The 24,547-nt window shown below is 39.4% G+C and overlaps 1 protein-coding gene across 1 annotated transcript in view; it reads left to right on the top strand.

Moving 5' to 3' along the window:
• Window positions 1–24,547, top strand: part of LOC136883160 (uncharacterized) — a 117,129-nt gene that overhangs the window by 80,456 nt on the left and 12,126 nt on the right. The window contains exons 8-10 of the mRNA XM_068229616.1: window positions 12,228–12,401; window positions 14,688–14,864; window positions 20,005–20,232. Of these exons, the coding sequence (XP_068085717.1) occupies window positions 12,228–12,401; window positions 14,688–14,864; window positions 20,005–20,232 (579 nt within the window). The remainder of the gene's footprint in view (window positions 1–12,227; window positions 12,402–14,687; window positions 14,865–20,004; window positions 20,233–24,547) is intronic.

Raw genomic sequence — 24,547 nt, 5'->3', positions numbered from 1 at the left:
CAGGCTCACGAAATGTGAGCCAAGGTATCGATGTCTAGTGCTTGCAAGAGCCTCACACTGACATAACACATGCGCGGAGGTCTCCTCCTCCCTACCGCATCTTCTACACATCGGATCCTGACTGATTTTCATGATGTGTAGGTGTCTCTGTAAGGTATTGTGGCCTGTCAACAGTCCAACTACCATTCGCATTCTGGTCCTATTCAAATTTATCAGGACCTTTTTATAACTTTGGCTAGGCCCTTTGATAAGTTCACGTGCCTGCCTTGCTATAGTTAACCTCTTCCAAATGTCTAAGTGAGACTGGTTTGTCCACTGGGATATTACCAGTTTCACGCTTCGGAGTGACACTCCCAGGAAGGGCTCTGGTCCTATAAAAGGACCTTTTGAGCCTTGTTTCGCTAGTTTGTCAGCTTCTTCATTTCCACTGATACCTGTGTGCCCAGGGACCCGTAATAGGGTAACTGAGCTAAATTCACACATCCTTTGGCATTCCCATACCATTTTTGATGTTGTTTTAACTGCACATAGTGCTTTTAACGCTTCCTGGCTATCGCTGCAAATAGTGATACAATGAGGGAGGTTATAACCTATTCCTAATACAACTCCAAGCAGCCCTTCCCGTATAGCTCTTATAAAGACCACACAGGCGAGCTCTAGTTCTTCTAGATTCAAGACTTTCCCAATTAATGGTATTCCTTCTATTCCCAGTTACGAAACGCATCGCTCTTCTTTGAACTTTCTCTAGGGAATTTATTAAACCAACATGCAGATCCATATTCGAGAATGGGTCTTACAACGTATTTATAAGGTTTATTTAAACCTACTAGGGTGGTGAGCACATAAATAAGAATTCAATGAAAGTATTTTCCTTCTGGACCTTCATGCCAGACAGATTTTTTTTAAAAAAAAATTTTTTTTCACTATAATATGATTTATCTATAGAGCAAAACCGCTATGCAGTGTGCGTATCATAGCAATCGAGATGGAATTGGTAATGTACTATGTATCTGTAGAGCCTATATACGACTTTTTACAATTACTTCTAAAGTGAATTTCAGCTGTGTGACAACGCTGAAAAGACTATGGACTTAGAGATTGGCGTTCCTGAAGAGGGTTTTCTACACTTTCCCATTTTCACACATTGATTCAAGAGTCTGTATTGACTTGTGACAAAACCACTGTATTCTTCCAAAAACCACTGATAGGGACAGGTTTGGTTGTGATCCACCGAAAACAAATTATAATGACCGGTTAGGTAGTGATCCATCGAAAACCACTGATTGTCGCAGGGTTAGGTTAGGTTTGACAGGATTTGTAATTGAGCGACTGTTGTCATTGAAAAAACTGTCGTGACGACTGAAGGCAATAAACATAAAACTGAATCCATTGGTCTACAAAGTTTTCATTCAGTAGATACGCTAGGAACTGGCGAACCAAAACCGTACATACAAAGTTTACAGGAATCAACAAAACAGGATATTAATTCGTGGTACTCATTGTTCTTTAAAGAGAAGAAATATCTTGTCAACAATAGCTGCAGTGAACATGCTTTTTCACTATTATTGTCTGGCCCCATGGCTAAATGGTTAGCGTGCTGGCCTTTGGTCACAGGGTGTGGGTTTGATTCTCGACAGGGTGGGGAATTTGAACCACCGTTGGTTAATTTCTCTGGCACGGGGGCTGGGTGTATGTCGTCTTCATCAACATTTCACAATTATTGTGTAAAATAGAAACTTACTAGTTTTGACAAGTACAGTATGTTCAACAGCGACTCCTGAATGATGACGGGCAGGATGTCCAACCTCACTAGTCTATGTTCCAGACTATTTCTACTTAAAAAATTGTATTTGTCCTTTAATGTGATTTTGCAATTTTTGCTGAATATTTATGTGGCTGAAATGAAGGTGGATAAGCTACATGGTCTCCTTTATATAGGAAGAATGTATCGTGGAAATTAACTCAATTTCGGTTTCATGTACATTACAGTTTCTCTAAGATATATTGATAGTAATTCAGTCATGTACGACGACGATGTATTTCATGGTAAAGACAGCTGCCTCTGTGGATCAGTGGTAGAGTGACGGCCTCCGAATCCCAATATAGCGGGTTCAAACCCGGCAGAGGTAGTCGGATTTTTGAAGGGCAGAAAAAAGTCCATTCGACACTTCATGTCGTACGATGTCGGCATGTAAAAGATCTCTGGTGACACATTTGGTGTTTACCCGACAAAATTCATTAAATCTCAGCCACAGACGCCCAAGAGAGTTTCGGTTTACTCGGTCTGCCATCTAGTGGGCCTAGAGTATAACGGAACGTCAAAATTGACGAGCAGACAGCCAGATGGCGTCAACTTGAAATGTCTGCACATGGTAGCTGAGGCCATACGATTATTATTATTATTATTATTATTATTATTATTATTATTATTATTATTATTATTATTGTTATTATGGTAAAGACGAATTACTTTGCAATGCTATCTATCTTAATGGTAATGTACTATGTACCTCTACTAGTGTAGGCTACTGAGTGCTTGATTCGAAGCAATGTATCGATCCATTCAGTGTCCGAGTGAATCGATTCACAGGAACGGCAAGCTCACGGCACACAAATCATGCACAATCACGGCTCAGTGAGCCACACGACACACACGGCTCCTTATAGGCACACTGGACACTGGCGGGGAGTCGAGCTTTCGCTGCAGCGAGCCACAGTGAATCATGGCACACTGAAAGAATCGTACGCAGTCATGGATCAGTGAGACACAACACACACATGGTTCATTATCGGTACACTGGACATTGGCGGGGAGCCAAACTTCCTCTGAAGCAATACATACAGAGTCATGGTACACTGAAAAAATCGTATGCTATAATGGACTCTCGAGCTCAGCTCATTTGAAAATAATACCTATTCGCATCCACTGTCCTCTTCTTACAGGGAGTTTTAAACAATACATGGATTTATTTGCAGTGTTAAAAAGATAGAACACAATTCCAAAGTACCTAGGTTGTAAGTAGGTAGTCAATTAGGTTATTCTAATTACTGTATTAGTTTAATCAATCAGTATCTTTATAACTAGTTGACGTTCGACAATTACTTAAACTCAGCTCTCTAGCCTCCACACCTGGCTGAGTGGTTCAAACGGTCGAAGCGCTGGCCTTCTGAACCCAACTTGGCAGGGCCGAGCTCAGTGCGGTGGTATTTGAAGGTGCTCAGCCTCATGTCAGTAGATTTACTGACACATAAAAGAGCTCCTGCAGGACTAAATTCCAGCACCTCGACGTCTCAAAAAAAACCTAAAAGTTGATAGTGGGACATAAAGCCAATAACATTATTATTTAGCCTACCCTATGACTATGAGTCATGCTCATGACCACTCGAAATTGTCTGTTTTATATTTGGAAGAACCACTCGGTATTCTCTTAGTTTGTATGTCGCATCATTGCACAATACTTCAATAATCGAATCACGAGGTTACCGATGTACGTGGACAGTGAGTATGTAAGTAGACTGATGCAATAGATTAAATAAATGATGTTTAATCAGAAAACCAGTGAGCTACTGTACATCTCCTGTAGCCTATACAAAATATGACGATTTTAAAAAAGCCTCTGCTGATAGAAAAAGACATTTTCAAAGATGACCGAGTTAGCTGGCCGTGCGTTTAGGGTCGCGTAGCTATGAGCTTGCATTCGGGGAATGGTGGGTTCAAATCCTACCGTCGGCAGCCGTTAAAATGGTTTTCGGTGGTTTCCCATTTTCACACCAGACACATGCTTGTGCTGTACCTTAATTAAGACCACGGCCGCTTCCTTCCCACTTCTAGCCCTTTCCTATCTCTTCTATCCTCTTTGTCGCCATAAGACCTATCTGTGTTGGTGCGACGTAAAGCAAATTGATTTATATTTAATATGTGGGCTACTTATTATGGACACAGGTATTTTTATATGTAATTCTCTCTCTATATATACAGTATACGTGAGTTGTGACTTTCAGAGAACTGTGGAAAACCATTAGATAGTGTATAAAATTTAAGTTATGTCAGTATTTTAACAGGCGTACAATGTTTACATCGTGTATTGGTGACAGAGTGCTGTCTCCCTCTCTCTCTCCCCCCCTTGCCCGCTCCTCATCACATTGCGCCACAGCAGTTCTAGATAATTCCACTCCGATTGGACACTGATCCCCACCTGCACATCTATACCGCCCTGTAACTTGTAGATACACAATTCCCACAATTTTGAAATGTAACTTCGTTATATCAGAAAGGACGGGGCAATCAGAAATGTATTATTTCCCAGCAAAGTTATAACATTCTTAATCTCATGGAATGGCTCTTACAATGGTACAGCTAACTCCTCGGCTTCTCTTCTTTCTTCTTCTTCTTCTTCATCTTCTTCATCTTCCTCCTCCGATTCACTGCTTCCATGATGAATGACTAGTTCCTCCACTTCAGGAAGACCTCTCACCTCATTATTGTAGAACTCGACAATCTTCTTCTCAGTGTGTTTTACTTCATTTCTCCACATCTCTGCTGTCACCTATAAGATATATTGAAGTATCACAACCTGACAAGTATATTATAAACTCCACTTGCATATATCCAATAAATAACATTTCCACTTGGCCTACCTGATCAAGAGATTCTTTCCACACAGCTGTAGCTCTGTCCAATCCGTGACCAGGTCTTGAAGCCACTGTTTTGTTATAATACTGTTTTGCCACAGACCATACAAATTCGATGGCATTGAAAAATGAGTGGTATGGAGGAAGTCGTAAGACAGTATGGCCTTCACTGTGCAGCATCTCGTCAACAATGTACCTGGTTTTAAAGAAACAGAGAAATATTGTTATGCATACATGAAAGTCAAATACACGAGTGTAAACAACATTATCTAAACTTATGTTTACGTGCTTCTGTACCTCTTTAAGTGACTTCGATTCATATTACACAACCTTTGCAGCTCATCTTTTGTGGCATTTTCTGGTGGAGAAACTCCATTCTGCCTTAACCATGACTGTAAATTAAAGGAAAAATAAAAATTAATTTCTGTAACATCATTTAACATCATTCAGTAGAAGGAAATATTCAATTAAGTATAATTACCACTAATTGATCCTTCCTTCATTTCGTTGTTGGTTGATGCTCAACAAGCTTACAGTGATATGGTGCATTATCCATTACAATAACACAGGGTTCTATATTTCTTAATCCTACGATTAATTGCGTCTTCACCCACATCTGAAATTTCTCGCTGTTCATAGCACCATGGTAATCCTGATTTCTCTTCAAGTTTGTAGCAAATATCAAATCAGCACCTGTAAGAATTTTAAGTTTTAGTATGAAGTTATTTGTTCTAAAAAAAGTATAGGCCTATTAATAAAAAATGTGATTTCTGTTGAATGATACAAAAAACTGTCTGATTTTAAGTAAAACCAACTACTGTGTAGCAAAGTCACCTGATGATGAAGTCAATTAATTACTACTTACACTACTTTATCGTAACATCTCTCATGAATGTATCTCCATTAGTAGGCCTATATCTGGATTAGAAGTCCACGATCACTTGCATAAAAGATATAAGTATAAACACCCATTTCAATACCTTAGAACAAATGTAATTGCTGCGAACACTGAACCTATATCAGGCAGTAAGAAATAAGAAGCTTGGAAGGTGTTCAACAGTCAGGTATCAAGCACTGATTCAGGTGGAGATTGTCGAATGCAGAATAAACATAATAAATAGGCCTACAATACAAGTAATTTACTGATACAAATATCCAGTAATATTATATGAAAATACACTGAGTAAGTTTTGATTGAAATACCTCTCTAAGGTTAATCATTGGCCTAAAGTGAATACCTGCAAGTCTTTTTAATAACAGTGGAGAAGTCAAAATCAAAAACCACGTACAGAGCTCAATGAGCGGTAAGTTATAATGCCACTTCCGACCTAGTGCCAGTCAATTTCAATCAATCAGTCACCACTGATCTGCACTTAGGACAGAAGATGTAGTTTCAGGGATAGGCCTAGTATTTTCTTCAATAATTGCAAAGAATTTGGAAATTTATTGAACATCTCCCTTGGTAAATTATTCCAATCCCTAACTCCCTTCTTAAAAAAAACAAATATTTGCCCCACTTTTCATCAACTTTATCACTGTACTGTGATCTTACCTACTTTTAAAATACCACTGAAACGTATTCGTCTACCAATGTCATTCCACACCACCTATCCACCGACAGCTCGGAATATACCACTTAGTCCAGCAACTTGTCTCCTTTCACCCAAGTCTTCCCAGCCCAAACCCGACAAAATTTTTGTAACGCTACTCTTTTGTCAGAAATCACCCACAACAAATCGTGCTTCTGTCTTTTGAACTTTTCCAATTCTCAAACCAAGTAATCCCAGTGAGGGTCTCATACACAGGAACTGTACTTAAGTTGGGGTCTTATCAGAGACTTATGTGCCCCCCCCCCCCCTGCATCCGTACTACAAACCCTAAATACCCTCATAACTATGTAAAGAGAGATCACCTCACTACAATAAAATGAAGTAAAATAAAGTAAGAACATACCAGGTACAAAAGCCATCCTTCGTTCCAGCATGAACAATAACCAGTCTTCCTCCCTCAGACACAGGTCGACGAATTACTCCTTGAACATCATGTCCAGATTTGTGTGGTTTATTCCAGGAGTATGTGGGTGACCCTGAAAGACAAATGCACAATTGAAACCAAAGACACCTGATGAAGATAAATTATTCCAAGATTTTTTAAATATAAAATGTAATATATAACATATATATTCACCATTCATAAAAATCCAAGTCTCATCCAAGAAAACAACAGGTTTTGGTTTCTCACTGTCCTTATTACGCATGTATTCCCTCAGAAAACAGGACCTCTTAAAACAAATGTCTTCATTTTCTCTAACATACGCATAGGGATCACCTTTACTCCACACAAACCCCATGGCCTTCAAAATTCTTCTTAATGATGTTTCGGAGCCCTTGTACAAATAAGTGTCATAATTTGCTTTCATGTGGTCGAAAACCTTTCTTACAGTTACGACTTCTCCTGTGGGAAGAAAAAAGAGAGTTACAAGGGACTCAAAAGAGCTGTATGACAATACATGCACAAAACATTTCTGGGAGCTTATCTCACCTGCGTGCCAATTTCTATAAATAATGTTGCAATAGATTCCTTATGAAGTCACCTTACCTTTATGTAATTTATCATAAATAAACCTTGCTATCGCTTCCTTAGAAAAACTGTCTATGCCGGTCACTGGATGTTCACGCTTTCGGCGTTTACCTGGTGTAGAAAATTCAACTCCCTTCTTGAAATTTCCTATTACTTTTCGGACTAAACCGAAACTACACTGTAAGAATACACACACAGAAATATATTACATACACATATACCGTAAGTCAACATGAATACACAAAGGTTAAGTCTACGAACCGTATCGAAGTCGACACAAGACATGGTACCGGTATAGGCCTAGGCCTACATGATCAGGTTAGGTTAGGTTAGGTTCAGAATGAAATACTGCTCCTTTTCAACTGATTGTCATTATGCCAGAAACTTATCATAGAAACAAGATAAAAACGAACACTTACCCCAGTTAATAATGAAACTCTTGCCATTAGCTTCGTATCACTACGACTGATACCTTCTTCGTCGTCTTCCTGTTTCAATTGCTCGTAGCAATGTACAAGCATTTCTTGACCTGAAGCTTGTAAAGGACGTAACCTTGGTTTCCTTTTCGGAGGAGTTTTTGCAGATTTTTCTTCCTTCTTAGACATCCCAATCGAATTCTGTTCGTATAAGTATGGGACGAAATAGGAACGTAATTAATAAAATGATGTGCTCATCATTTCACACAAACTATGTTATTAAATGCATTATCCGAACATGCCACAATTCTACTTACCTGGTATTAGCCAAATAGATTTACAATCCCACAGAAAAAGAAAATATGCTTTAAATATTCTCGCAAATGTATCGCTAGTGACTTTAGAGGCAATGCGGTGGCAACACACAATTCACGCTAGAACAGTGACTGAACGTTGCCAACGTGCCAGATTAACGGTAACAGTAAGACGTCGTATCGGCAAGTAGGGTCCCTAAACTGTATGGTTACGGACACTGAAAAAGACCCAACAGCAAGAAAAGTCACTATAAATCAATACCTTAATATTACAGGGGAGAAAGGGTAAGGTTGCACCCTTAGTGTACGTCCTTACACGGAGAGGACTATAATCAAGGTCACTCAGTGGGAAGTGAGTAAACACCGTCTGATGTTGTTGTGTTGTTTTTAGAGTTATCAGACCATAGACTGGTTTGATGCAGCTCTTCATGCCATCCTATCATGTGCTAAACTTATCATTTCTACGTAGCTACTACATCCTACATCTGCTCTAATCTGCTTGTCATATTCATATCTTGGTCTACCCATACCATTCTTACCACCTACACTTCCTTCAGAAACCATCTGAACAGGTCCTGGGTGTCTTAAGATGTGTCCTATCATTCTATCTCTTCTTCTCTTCAAATTAAGCCAAATAGATCATCTCTCACCAATTCGATTTAGTATCTTTTCATTCGTGATTCAGTCCACCCATCTCACTGATTTAAATGGGAGATTCCCAATTTTTGGCCCTTCCTCCTTCTATCCTGATCGCAGAGACTTTTCTCCTGATTTTGAGAGCAGATTTAACAGTCCTTCATTGTTTGAAAATCCCACATTTTTCCTGGAGAGAAATGTCAGTGGCAGGGCAGATGCAATCAGCTGGTGGCAGTCTTGAATATGATAGAATCTGAAACGTAATGCTTTTTATTTTATTATTTCCATATAGCAATGCTGACAGCGAGACCTTTTGTTAGCTTACTTACTCGGATGATCAGAACTTTGCCAAAAATCTGTTAATTAACAGATGTAATGCACAGATTCTGGGATATGCAGGATATACATATTAAAACATTTTTATACAAATTAAAATAAATGGGCACATTTTGCTATTTAAAAAAAAGGATGTGATGGTGGTTTACCTGTTTAGAAAAGTTCTTGGATGAAGGAACTTTGTCAAAAATTCTGTTGAAGAGACTAACACTTATAGTAAACAAATTCTAAGGTGACTGACAGTTGAAGTTGCAGTCAACTTAAGTAAGTCGTATTCAGAAATTCTACCAACTGGATTTTGGACTTGGGTCAACAAGTCAGTGAGGCAGGAGAGGAGGGGGGAGAGCAAGAAAATCACAGTGTCTCATGAGAGAGGCTTTTTGTGGTTGCAGAGTGAGGCATGAAAATAAAAGCAATGGTATTAGTAGTATTAAAATAGTACTAATGTATTTTCTACCAGAAATCACATACATGTTAGATTAGCAGTGGTTGGTAGTTTAAAAAATGTTTAATAGATAAGGAAATAGGAAGAAATGTAAAATTTATAGAGGTATAACCCTATTATCACATGGGCTAAAAATAATGGAGAAAGTCATGGACAAAAGATTGAGGGATATAATAGAAACACAGTTAGAGGAAGAACAATATGGCTATAGACCGAATAGATCAACAATAGACTTGGAGATGGAGAATTGGAGATGGTCACTCTGAATGGTTCAATACAACCAAAGGAGTACAACAGGGCAGTGCCTTATCACCTCTTCTATTCATAGCAGTTATGGATACCATTTTAAAAGGAACTAAAAGGAAAAGGTAATAAAGATCGTCAGACTCTGGTGTTTGCAGACGATGTGGTAATATGGGATGAAACAGAGGAGGGAGTGCAGAATAATCTGAATGCATGGTGTAAGAAGTTTGATGATTATGAAATGAAATTGAATCCATCAAAAACAGTAGCATTGAAAATCAGCAGACATAATACAGAATGCAACATAAAAATACAGGACCACCAAGTTGAAGTAGTACACCAATTCAGTTATTTAGGAAGTGTAATGGCTAGTAATAACAGAGCTGAGATAGAAATAACAAACAGAGTAACCAAAGGCTCTAACTTTTACAGTATTGTTAGACACCTACTATGGGACCTTGTACAAGTCATATTTCATTCCCATCCTTACATATTCTCTGGAAACCTGCAAACTAACGTCAAAGGATTGTAGTAGGATTCAAGCCTATGAAATGAAATTTCTTAGAACTGCTCTCCAAAAGACCCGACTTGATCATGTGAAAAATGATGAGATCTGATCTAACCTAGGTCTAAATGAATCGATGGAGGAAAGACTTAGGTCATCTAGACTTAAATGGTTTGGGCATGTTAAACGAGTGAATAGCACAAGGTTACCATGTGCTTATTTGGAAAAGAGAATAACAGGTAGAAGACCTGCTGGAAGACCAGGAAGAAGATGATGTATGGACCAACTGAGGGAAGACATGGAGAGAAGAGGATGGAATTGGGAATCTGTCTTGGACAACAAAATGTTTTTGAATAGGCAACTTTGGAAGACTCGTTTTCAAACACCCTACCCAGCTCGCTGGAAGGGCAAACCGATGATGATGATGATGATGATGATGATGATGATGATGATGATGATGATGATGATGATGATGATGATGATGAGACTTGATATTTACAGGCGAACGATAATGGAAAAATACCTGGAAAAGAACAAGGAAATCATCTTAGTATTTTTGGATTTTGAAAAAGCTTATGATACAGTTAAGAGAAAACATGTATGGGAATGCCTACGGAAAAGGAAATGTACCAAAATCATTAATTAACAAGATAAAAATGTTGTATCATGAGAGTAAAAGCAGTGTACAAGTGGGGAGTGGTGACTGAAACATTTTACACAAAAAAAAGGTCTCAAGCAAGGAAGTGCACTGTCGCCATTATTGTTTATTATATTGATGGATGAAATCATAAAACGTGTAAAACAGAGTATCAGTAGTGATGAAGTGAATGCTTTGTTATTTGTAGGTGATGTGGTAATTTGGGGAAAGGGAGAAAAGGAAGCACAAAGGAGACTGGACATTTTGAATGAAAATATGAAGGAGCTGTAGTCATGCACTGTGGAAAAGAGAAAAAGAGAAGCCAAGTGAACATAGATGGAGAACGGTTAGAGAATGTAGAACAGTTTACATATTTGGGTAGTATTATTAATAAAAGTAATGAAATCAACCCTGAAATTAATAACAGACTAAGTAAAAGTACAACATTTTATCATCAAGTCAGAGAGCTTTTATGGGATGACAAAAATGTACCCAAGAGAACAAAATTAACACCATGTAAACAGTATTTCATACCAATTGTAACATACAGACTGGAAACACTGGTAACTAATAAGAAACAAGATAGTAAGATCCAAGCAGTAGAAATGGAATTTTTAAGAACATCGGCTAAAAAACACAAGAAGAGATAGTCCAAAATATTAAAATCAGAGAAGAACTAAATATAGAACTATTAGTACAGATCATACAGAAAGCAAGACTGAGATGGTTCAGACATGTAAAAAGAATGGGAAGGGAATGGGTAGCAAGAAGGGAATTGGAAAGAGAAATTAAGGGAAAGAGACCAGTTGGAAGACCGAGAAGAAGGTGGATGGATCAGATTTCGAAGGACATTAGAGAAGCTGGATTGGATGTGGCGGAAGTAGTGGAGCAGGAAAAGTGGAAGGACAGAAAGGAGTGGAGGAGGCTTGTTAACCACACCTGGGCAACTGGAATGGGACATTGATGATGATGATGATGATGATGATGATGATGATGATGATGATGATGATGATGATGATGAGATAAGAGAATACAGTTTTCTGAATTCTTCCCAAAGGTACATAAACCAATAATAGTCTCAACCTGTTTAAAGGAAGCTAATTCTGTAACATATACAGTATATAATAAAATTAAAAGAAAAAGTAACAATAATTTGAAAAGAGAAAGTCAATAACTGGTTTCCTGTATAGGTTAGGAATCAATCAATCAATCAATCAATCAATCAGTCAATCAATCAATCAATCAATCAATCAATCAATCAATCAACAGAAAGCACTTGACCATGCTCAGGGCTGTTGGGACCATTCCATATCTCTGATGTCATGCTCGAGTGAGCAAGTGATTTCTTTACCCATGTTTCATCAAAATGTCACTTGAGTTGAGTCAAATGTATGTTTGATCTGAGTTAAACAGGTTGAAATATTCAACTCATCATTTTGCTAATCTGTATATTGCAAGGACAAGTATGTTTTGTTATGTACAGGATGGTGAGATCCAGTGTAACCCTGTGGTGTGTGTTGTGAACTGTCAACATCCACAGTTCATCCCGGGTGAGTGCTGTCCTCTCTGTGAAGGATGTCAGCACTACAATCAGAAGTACAGTGACCAGCAGATGTTCCCACATCCTACAGATCCGTGCAGCATCTGTCAGTGTCAGGTGAGACGATCATATCTCATACACTTTGTGTGGATTCACATAACCTTATCCAATATTTTTTTCAGTGGAGGTAGAAACAATAGGGATATTAAATGATGCAAACATTCTGAATTTGAAGAATCTTTCAGTTACAAATGCTTACAAGTAAAAATATTCTATGAGAAATAATGAAAGTATAGTGAGAGCATCTGAACTAAGAACCACCACATCCTGTCTTTCCTGTCGGCATGATGACAGCCGTCTGCTGAATTCGTTGCACAGGAAGTGTGCATCTGCACGACTGTTCTAGCTCTCACTGCAAGGCAAGCTTGTTAGTGAGTGTGAGTGTGAATTGTGTGCTGTTCTGTTCTGTATATCATGTCTCAAATAAACACACACTGTGAAGTAGTAGACATATTTTCTGAGACATAATATGAACAAGTTAAAGGATGACATGGTTAAAAAGGAATCTGGGATTGAGACCTCATTGTTAGTTTGGTTCAGCCTGTCCAGATTGAGGTGGTTTGGGCATGTAATGACGATGGAGTCAACAAGGACTGGAGAGACATGTGGCAAGAAAAGGGATGGTGGGAAGACCAAGAACCCACTGGAAAAGAAAGCAGCTCAATTTGTTCTTGGTGATTTTCGACACTAGAGTGGTGTTACAAAAATACTGTGCACTTTGGGATGGGAAGACTTAAGAGTAAGGAGATGAAAAGTAGGAAAGATCATAATAAGAAGATGAATTTGGAATTTAAGAGTACAGATTCAGTCAAATATTCATAAATAGAAAGAGGAATTAGAAATTGGAATAATTTACCAACAATGAACATGGACATTGGAGATCGGGGAAGGACACTGGAGGACATCATTAACAACAGAACGTATCTCAGTAAGACGGAGTGGAAGAGGCTCGCCAGCAGTACCTGGGAATCTGCAACTGTAAAATGATGATGCTGATGATGATGATGATGATGAGGATGATGAGGATGATGATGTGTTAGCTCAGGTATTTCATCAAGGTCTAACTTTCAAAAAGGATTCTCTGGTGTAAAATTTCCAGATCCTACAACAATCCATGCTGTTTATAACCAGTTATGTGCAACATAAAATACCAAACAGACAGGATAGAAGAACTGAAATAAAATATATGCCTGGAAGTTGACAACGCAATTCAGCATGAACAACAGTAAGTGACGTTCAGTTTCTTGAAGAGGTGCCAAAAACGTGTGGACAATGCAGGCAAGCAGTTTCAACATTTTATAACATTGGTGAGTAATGAATTTCCTAAAATAGTTCACAAAAATGAGGAGTCTGACACAAGTAGAAACAATGTCAGGTTCAACTAGGTGACCATGCTCCTAAGTTCAGTGTCGTATGGGTTACTCCTGTTTGTTGCCTTTTACTATAGGCAGAGGATATCGAGGATGTATTCTACCACCCCCACCCACAGGAGGAGCCTAACACCTGCTTGGATGGTGATGAAGGTAACCTGCTTCTCGCTAATAAAATATGAGAGAACTGCAGTAGAACAGAGTGGCAGTGGTGTTTGTTGTGATGGTCAAATTCCCCACCAGTTGTATGATGCACTTTGCCAGCTAACGCTTAATGAGAACATCTACATTGAGCTGCAGATGATAGTGGTTTTAGGAAACTGCAGTGTTGTGAAGAAACTGTGGAATAAGAATTTAAAGGATCCACAGATGAAGACAAAAATCAGTAGCATTTTACTGGGCTTGGATAGTAATCCCACCTAATGTAACTGAACTTCAGAGAAACCATAGGAAATTTGGATGATGATGATGATGATGATAATTTCGCCTCAGTCTCTATTTACAGACTTTCTGAAGTGATGTCTTGCCAGTTTTTGACACTCCGATTGTGCTCCTGTCTAGGTACAAAAGTGGCATTTGGCTGTACGATTCCTGAGTGGCTGAGTTAATTTAAATTTATCAGGTGGCACCGACAAGGAAGCTTTCGTACGTGATCATCATCATCATAAGTGTTTTTTTATTTCATATATGCCCATTTTTGTTCATTTACACACGTTTTTTAGCTGAAGGTATTCTAAATCAGGAAAAAAACGTGTACTTTTTTAATCAGTTAACTAGATTTTAAGCTGGAATATGTTTTATGATTACAGTACATAGACTAGCAATAAAAAGCAAATAAGTATTGGAAAGTGGGATTCTTCCTTTGTTATAAATTTAGTTGAGTTGATGCCAATACAATGAGATTTATAAGTGCCCCCATAATTTACCAAAATATTTGCAATGTTATGGGTAATGTTGTTTTTTATTCTCACAGAATGGCAATATCAGCTGTTACCATAAGCCGTGCTCCACAGAATGCAGTCACCCATACCAGTCTCCTGGGGAATGTTGCCCACAGTGCTTCGACTGCAACTTCAGTGGGCAGCGACTAAGAAATTCTTCCAGTATAGCTGTTAATCTTAATGGGACATGTCAGGAGTGTTCTTGTGTGGTAAGCAAGATTTTTTTTTCTTATGGTGAGTGCATAGTGTTATTGCTAAACATGTTTCCTCTGGTTCATTCTGCTGTGCAGCTAGAACATCAGGTGTCTGTAAAATCGATATTGGTGTCCATTAAGGATTGGCCTCATTCCCATGCTCTTCCTGTACTCTTCATGGATGCCTTCATGAATGACACCCAGACGATACATCCATGGACATTAAAATAAGCTCACTGGACAAAAAAATTAGTCATCCTAGTGCGCATGCAAAGATGGATTGCTAAGCCTGTACAGACAGCACAGCGAACGAGTCCTAAGTTCAACCGCACGCGCACTGCATCTACGTGAGCATAAGGCAGTAGCGATCAGTGAGACATTGATGTTTCAAGCGGACAATGTATGTCAACATGGGTAGATGTAAGGATGTGACAGTGGCAAAAAAGGGCAACCATGTTTGGCCGTGCCCATGGCCATACAGTGCGTGAAGTTTCTGGTTTGTTGGTATATCGCAGTTCAAGTTGTCTACAGGCAGTGGTGTACTACGCATAGCTACAAAGCAAGTCGTCAGAATTATGGTCGGAAAAAAAGATCATGACTGAGAGGGACCGGAGAAGCGTTTCATGGCTTGTGAATCAAAATCGCTTCCAAACCCGACAGGAATTGCTGCAATCAGTGAATGAAGGTCCATCCCAACCTGTTAGCGAGAGAATATTGCAGCGGGAACTGCATGCAGCGAGCATTTGGAGTTGATCACCTCGCAAAAGGTCATTGCTCACACAGGCACATTAAGCTGTTCGTCTTAAACAGGCTAGAAATCACTGATCGTGGACAGTAGCTGACTGGCAGAACGTAATGTGATCTGACGAATCATTTTTTAGCCTGCATTCCAATGAGATATGTCGTCAAGTGCACCAAAGGCCTAATGAAGCATTTCATCCTGGATGTGTGCAAGGTCAGGTTCAAGCCAGAGGTGGGTCTGTGATGTTCTTCGTATTATGGATTGGGCCCGCTCACTGAGGTGACCGCTAACATGAACCACCACGTTTACTTAAACAGGATAATCAGGTGTTGCCTTTCAGTCAACATCTTCATGATGAGTATGTTATTGATACCCCGATTTTTCAAAATGACAACAATAAGTTCATCGAGATAGACGTATATGTGACTGGTTTTTTTTTTTTATTTATTTTTTATTTTTTTTTTTTTTATTTTATATAACACTCACTTTATTGTCTCATGGTTTGAAAATATTTGAGAAAATACTTGAAAAAAGGCTAAGGAAAATAATAGAACCACAACTACAGGAAGAACAATATGGATTCAGAGAACACCGATCAACTACCGATCTCATATTTGCACTTAGAATACTGTTAGAAAAGCATTGGGAGAAGGGCAAAGACTTAACACTAGTGTTTTTGGATCTCGAAAAAGCATTTGATAGTGTTCCAAAGAAGACTATATGGGAATGTTTAGGAAAGAAGAATGTACCCAAAGGGCTTATCCAGAAAGTTAAAATGCTTTACGAAGACTGCTGCAGTTGCGTACAGATAGGAAACGGTAATTCTGATTGGTTCCAAACCACTAAAGGAGTGCAACAAGGCAGTACCCTTTCACCATTACTTTTTATCACTGTCATGGATGAAGTCATGAAAGAAATTAAGCAGAAGAACAATATAGACATCAATGCATTTGCATTTGCAGATGATGTAGTAATTTGGGGAAATACAGAGAAGGAAGTCCAAGAGAGGCTGAACACCTGGAATGAACATTTGAAAGCACACGGATTAACAATAAATGAATCGAAAACTGTTACTATGTCTGTCAACAGGCAGAAGAAGAAAGCAAAAATAATGCTGGAAGGTACACAACTTGGAACAGTAGACCAATATAAATATCTTGGGTGCATCATTTCAAGTGATAACAGAATACAGCATGAGATTAACAACCGCATTAAAAAATCAGCTCAGTTTTACCATCAAGTTCGGAACCTCCTCTGGAACGAACAAGTTCCCTTAAGATCAAAGATTCTATTCCAATCATACTTCACCCCCATAATAACATATGGCCTAGAAACCTGCACGACAACCCAACAAGTGGACAGCAAACTACAAGCCGCAGAAATGAAGTTCCTACGAACTATGGTACAGAAGACAAAAAGGGACAGGGTAAGGAATGAAAGAATAAGGGAGCAAGCTGGTGTGTACCCATCCCTGAATGAAAAAGTGACAAGGGCCCGTTTGAAATGGTTTGGCCATGTCAACGAACGGACGATGGAAGGACAGCAAAACAATGGCTACACACAGTCGTGGCCGGAAAACGACCGGTAGGAAGACCTAGGAAGAGGTGGCTGGACCAAGTGAAAGAGGACATACGAACAAGAGGAATCAGCTGGGATGTCGTCTTGAGAGAAGAGTGGTACATGGACAGACAGAAGTGGAGAGTGCTCGTAAACCACACCCGGGCAACTGGAGTGGAAAACATGATGATGATGATGATGATGATGATGATGATGATGATGATGATGATGATGATATAACACTCCCCCACTCTATCACATCTCGATTGGCCTGTAAAATCCAGGCGGTTATCAAGTCCAGGGCCAGAATTACATGGTAAGATGATGCTTGTAATGATTTCTCCAAGGGTGACAAATTTTTTGTCTGGTGAGCTTATGATTCCAGTGGATGGAACCCTCACCAGGATTACTTGATTTGACTACTAGAAGAGCTCGAAAAGAAAGCAGCTCAATTTGTTCCGAGTAATTTCCGGCACTAGAGTGGTGTTACAAAAATATTGCACACTTTGGGCTGGGAAGACGTGGGAGTAAGGAGATGAAAAGTAGGAAAGATCATAATAAGAAGATGAAGTTGGAATTTAAGAGTACAAATTTGGGCAAATATTCATGAATAGAAAGAGGAATTGGGAATTGGAATAATTTACTAACAGAGTTGTTGAGTCTTCCCAGACCAACTGGAATGCGTTTCACACCTACGCTGTAGAGAGGGTTCCTAGGGACCTTTGCGGAGCATAACTTCTGTCATATTTTCTTTGTTGTTTTAAAAATCAGTCTTGATTTTGTGATGCTTTAAAACCCTGCCAGTCCTGCTTGTAATTGCTGGGATGTATAGAAGGAAAGTCTTGATTGTGGAGGAGACTCAACAGCCCTCTCTGGATTTTAGTTTTTGTATGTCCTTAGTTCTAAAGCTGAGAAGAGAAGCTGCATTTCAATCTGGCTGTCAAAACCTCTTGGCTTTGATAATAGATTCCTTATAGAGATAACAAATTTGGCATCAGCTCTGAAAACCTGCACCATAATAATAATAATAATAATAATAATAATGATGATGAGGAACAGGTGACTGACCTTCTACGGGCATATGACCCGCCTGAAACCCTGCACAGAATCCTCACAATGACAAGTAGGGGAAAGGCTTCCAAGACCAAGTGGATCACCTCAGTAAAATCAGACATAGAGGAACTACAGATCCCATTACAGACCTCATAGAACTGATCTCAGTTCCAACAGGCCATCCTACAGGGAGTCTTCCCACTGTCCCTCACAAGCAAAAATCAGGGACCACCAGACCTAAGTGGCCGGATGGAAGGAAGCAGGTACCCCCCACCAAACCCCATGACGCAACAGCTCCGAAGGGCCTTGGCCTACCAAGTGACCGCTGCTCAGCCCAAAGGCCTGCATATTACGAGGTGTCATGTGGTTAGCACGACGAATCCTCACAGCCGTTATTCTTGGTTCTCTAGAACAGGGCCGCCATCTCACCGCTAGATAGCTCCTCAATTGTAATCACGTAGGCTGAGTGGACCTCGAAACAGCCCTCAGATCCAGGTAAAAATCCCAAACCTGGCCAGGAATCGAACCTGGGGCCTCCGGGTAAGAAGCAGACACGCTACCCCTACACCGCAGGGCCGGCAGGAAGCGGGCACACAGCCAGAAAATGAAAGCGTACTGAGCCAAGAAAAAGCAGAAGACCATAGCTAAGAGTAAGCCGAGCACCATGGTCCCTACTAGACCAAAACGAGCCAAAAAATAATATGCATTATTATTATTATTATTATTATTATTATTATTATTATTATTATTATTATTATTATTATTATTATTATTATTACTCATCGCCAGATGTTTCATTCCAGACTTGTGTCAATGTCATACCTTCATATGTGCATACGTCTGTTATGTTATGTGACCCTCTCAGACTGATTTTGATGGTTCCGTCAGCTACCGCTTCGAACACTAGCGCTGTACCGCGTCCAAGGAGCCATCTGGTGATGAATGAATGTACCATTTCCACTTCTATTGGGTAACATCTAAATTCAAAGCTCATTGTTTTAGAATCCTTTCTCGAGGACAGTCGAGATTTTCTTCTGATGATGCAGAGCATAGTTCTCTGCGAAATGTAAAGAATTTCACCTTATTTTCTTGACATGGCATAAGCCCAAAAGCCTTTATCATGTCTATTATTATTATTATTATTATTATTATTATTATTATTATTATTATTATTATTATTATTATTATTATTATTATTATTATTATTATTATTGGCCACATTGGATCACTTGAGTCACTCCACGTTTCATTTCTCTTTGAAGGTTGTACTGGATGGTTCTTGTGATTTGCCCAGAACTTTTTCATTTATTTCAGTCATAATTATCTCAATTTGTCTGAAATCTCTATAGCAATTCTATGTGTCATTTCTGCTTAAAATGTCTGAATCTTAAGAAGGGTGTTAATTTTATTTTTGTTCTGCGTCTGCTATCCCGAGTTGAATTACTTTAAGATCTTGCTGAATTTCATGGATCCATTGTCCTCCTGTCTTCTTTCCAAGATTTCTTATTGCTAGTTGTATCAATTGCAAGATGGGAAAGAAATATGCGATTCTTTTCTTTTTCATTGTATTGGTGATTGTGTCAAACTCTCGATTGACAGTTTCTCAAGACTTCTTCAACCTAGTACAGTAAGTTCTGTTAATTCTTTCAGTTTTGAGGAGCTGATCAGTTCTTCTTTCATTGTCATTTATTATTCAGTTTTTCTCACATTTCCATGTCATCATGGACTTTTCCTGAAATCTTGAGTCAAGGTTATAATGTATGTTTTACTTATTGTACTCTTCCTTCTCTGTTTTCTTTCTAGCGTGGTAATGTCAGCTGTGCACCTTCTCCCTGTACAGCCAGCTGTGTGGTGGAAGGCAAGGAGCTTCCTTCTGGAGCAGAGTTCAACTTGGGCTCTGATCCGTGCACCCACTGTCGCTGTACCAACGGTGTCGTGTCGTGTCAGGCTGTGGAATGTGCCAGTACGTGTTCTCACGGGGTGTTACTACCTGATACGTGTTGTCTGGACTGTTCTAAGTGTGATTACCAGGTGAGGTGCTGCTACATGACAACAAAAATGTAATTAATAATATACTAGAAGACCCACGCTGTTCCGCAGCATTCCTTATAAATAGGTCAGATAACTCGTCTTGATTTGCCTGTCGTAGAGATATTGTTTTGTCTGCCCTTTTCAATGGTTTTATGAACTTTTTTTTTTTTTTTTTTTTTTTGCTAGGGGCTTTACGTCACACCGACACAGATAGGTCTTATGGCGACGATGGGATGGGAAAGGCCTAGGAGTTGGAAGGAAGCGGCCGTGGCCTTAATTAAGGTACAGCCCCAGCATTTGCCTGGTGTGAAAATGGGAAACCACGGAAAACCATCTTCAGGGCTGCCGATAGTGGGATTCGAACCTACTATCTCCCAGATGCAAGCTCACAGCCGCGCGCCTCTACGCGCACGGCCAACTCGCCCGGTTTATGAACATTTAATAATGAGACCTGATTCATTCGTAATGTAGTTTATAACACTTCTTTCCATAAATTATTCTCTTTGCTTCGACCATTCGGCTGTATCTGGATCTTAACATTTTCAAACGATCTTGCTGAGAGATAGTACAACATACAATTGGCCATGGCTGAATATTGGTTCGGGGAGTAGACACCCACTTTTTCACGAGTTTGTCGCTGCGCTTTATTAATGCTCATACAGAACGCTAGTCGATTTGATACCTTCCCATCTGTATATACGTAGACTGTTTTGCCCTAGCAGCATGTAAGTTATCAGGAACAGTCTGCCATCTGTTGAGTATATTCAGAAGCTGGGGAAGGTGAGGGAAACAGAGTATTAGCAGAGAATAGTATTCTTCCATCATCAGAGAAAGTGTATACTGTCTGGCTTGACAGGTAGTAATCAAACATGGCTGCATGCAGTGACATTACTAAGGATACCAACCATATATATCAGAATATTAATAGCTGCCTCTGTGGATCCGTGGTAGAGTGTCGGCCTCCGAATCCCAAGATAGCGGGTTCAAACCCGGCAGAGGTAGTCGGAATTTTGAAGGGCGGAAAAAAGTCCATTCGACACTCCATGTCATACGATGTCGGCATGTAAAAGATCTCTGGTGATACATTTGGTATTTACCCGACAAAATTAATTAAATCTCAGCCATAGACGCCCAAGAGAGATCCGGTTTACTCTGTCTGCCATCTAGCAGACCTAGAGTAAAACGGAACGTCGAAATTGACGAGCAGACAGCCAGATGGCGTCAAATCGAAATGTCTGCACACGGTAGCTGAGGCCATACGATTATTATTATTATTATTATTATTATTATTATTATTATTATTATTATTATTATTATTGTTCCGAGGTATCTGTAGAACAGCAGAGGTGAAAGAAGGTGCTGGGTGGAATAGGTCTCAACAACGAAATTAAAATTAATTTAAAATTTAACAAAGGTTATATTTTCTTTTCGAGATCAAGAAATAACAAGTATAACAGGAACTCAGTTGTATATGAACAAGTTAAGAATGTACAATTACAGTTTATTAATGGATTTTTGGCTTCAAGCCCCAGATTCACAATCCCTGAGCAATGAGCCCAACTTTACTTATACACAAGATTCAACAAAGGGGCAGAAAACCCCAATCATGCCAAGGAGCATTTGCTCCCAATTACCCAGTTAAGCCTGCTCGAGGCACACAGAAAATACAATTTAAGAAAGAGCAACCCGCTCTCAAAGTTCAAGCCTATTCAAAGGCCACACCAAACTCCACCTTCAAGTTGCCCTCCAGGCACGCAAGAACAGGGGTAAAAATACCCAACCTACTGAGGCCTATTCACCAAAGAAACAGGACAATTACATGGCCCCAAAATACCAACTTGAGTGGAGGCGTAACTTGCACTCCTAATACACCTTTTTAAAACCTTTTTGGCTCTCAGGCCGCTTCTGCAAGGGCTAATCCCATACTACGGAGGTGGCACGATAGGAAAATTTATTACATTATGAAGCGAAGAAAAACTGTATGAAAACGTAGTCACCTCAAAAACAATATGAGAGGGAGCTCGAGAGGGTTAGGCACTCTCTATCCCGATTTGTAGTTAAAGAGACGGAATTTATACCAAGTGTCTTTTACATTTTAAAGGAAGGTTACATGATAAAAGTTTCGAACCTGCCCCGAGGGTTAAACTGCTGAGCTAGCAAGAAATGAAGTCATTAAAAGGTCATTACCTTATGGAAGAACTGCTGCCCGAAGGAAGAGGCGCTTCCCGCCCCCTGCTACATAATCACCTTAGGAAAGATGTTACTGAAGTGGCCAGGAGACAAGAAAATCAGCAGTTTATATACCCTCGCGGAACATTCGAGACCTTTCAAGAATGAGAACCCACACCCCCCTCAACGTTATTGGCTAGGATCAAGCAACATATCCATATCGGAGAAGACGTACGTTATTGGTCAAAAATTAATTAGAGAAATTCGGGATTGGCTAAATTCAAAACAAGCGGAAAGAGAAGGGTTATACTGCCAACCCAGAAAATGACTGAAAGAAATTTAACAAAGAACAAACTTATGAACACAAAATTTCTCAAAAAAACAGTTCCTTCACTTCGCACCAGGGTGCACAATTGTAGTTCTTCAGTAGTGCCATCTAGAAGAGAATGTTCACACTTCTCACTACAGAGAAAACAAATTTAAATCGAAAAAGACATAGTTCAGAACTCTTCAAAATTTACAATAGTGACATCTTCTGAGAAACTTTAGAATTAACATGGTTGTTAAAGTTCAGGCTTCCTCCAGTAGAGGAATTTCAACTGGCGCAATGTTTGAATTAGCGGCGCGGAGGTGTACCGCCCGGTACAATTATTATTATTATTATTATTATTATTATTATTATTTATTAATGGAAGTTTTAGTCGATTAGCAACCTGCTAAGTACAGAATGTATTGTGGGTTAGGGGTAAGTCTTCACCTGCAATAATTGGAGTGATCATTTAATGCAGGGCCTCTCAAACACCCAAACTCTCACGCGTGCAGAGCGAGGTGCATAGGCTCTGTGCACTGTGCATCGGTACGCTTCGCCTCAACTCGGCTTGACTCGGATGGTGTAGTGTGCTGAGAGCGACGAAGCGTTTGGTGGTAGACGACGTGTTTATCAGTGAAATAGATAAGCGCACGAAAACAACATAATAATGGAGCAACCTGTTTCGAAGAAAGCAAAGACTTCCGAAAGTCCATTTCAATCGAACTGGGAACTTTCGTATTTTTTTGTTTTTGTTTGTTTGTCGTGACGATAACGCCAAATGCTTAATCTGTGGGACGATAATTACGTGCGTAAGAAAATCATCTATTGAAAGACACTACAACAGACTACATTCGTAAAATTATTGTGAAATCATAGGAGACGTCAGAGAGAAAGAATTAAGGAAGTTGAAACAGCTTGAAGAAGAGCATTCTATATCCACAAATGAGGTTTGTTCCAGTACTGTAGCATTTTCATTTTGGTCACGGGTTCTGCATTTTTTAAAAATTATATTTACATTCCTCTCAAACATGTATGTGTATTTCTAATTCACTTTTTTAATTTTTTTAATAACACTGGTAACCTTGTCCCATACAACTGTGCGTCTCCGCTCACCACACGTAAACATTTCGCAGTGGGGGAGAAACAGCAGTGAAGGTGAGGAACGCGGAGACAGGCCGAACGGGGAGACAGGTGTAGGGAGTGAGGAGTGGGGGGTCTGCACTCTGGTCAACCAAGCGAAGTCATCTTTTGCACCGTGCACAGTGCATGCACCACGCGCATGCACCCTGAGAGGCCCTGATTTAATGGTTTGATTTTATGATTACTCAAAGCTGGCTAAACTTAAGAGACCTATCAATGCCTCATGATTCACTGGCAGATAATTCCGGAGAGAATAAAGCAGAAATGAAGTAAATCGATCCAGTAGAACAGACAGACGGTTTTGCCAAAGCGGTTTTCAGTAAAATCTCTTTTAATATATAGATTATTTGTTATGCAATCCTTCAAGGTCATTCTCTAACTAAAGCAACACAATTTTTTACAAAGCTATTTTTTGTCCCTTACCTTTCCTATTTGTAGAGTACTGAGTAAAATCCTTACAGCTTGTATTTGAATTTAGTTCAACAACTTCCCATGTGTTCTATTAAGAAGGAAGCCATACTCTGCAGTGTTGACTCAGTTAAATGTAAGTTAAAAGCCTTTCAGTCCGTCGAACACACGAGTTAAATATAAATTTTGCACTATAACATACCTGTAAAAAAACACTATTACATAAGGATTAAAAAATAGTGCGTATTTTTATTCCTTGTTTAACAGATATGCACCCACCCGCCCTTT

Source organism: Anabrus simplex, chromosome 11, assembly GCF_040414725.1.
Source record: "Anabrus simplex isolate iqAnaSimp1 chromosome 11, ASM4041472v1, whole genome shotgun sequence".
Lineage (NCBI taxonomy): Eukaryota > Metazoa > Arthropoda > Insecta > Orthoptera > Tettigoniidae > Anabrus > Anabrus simplex.
This window is presented reverse-complemented; position numbering and strand designations above follow the sequence as displayed.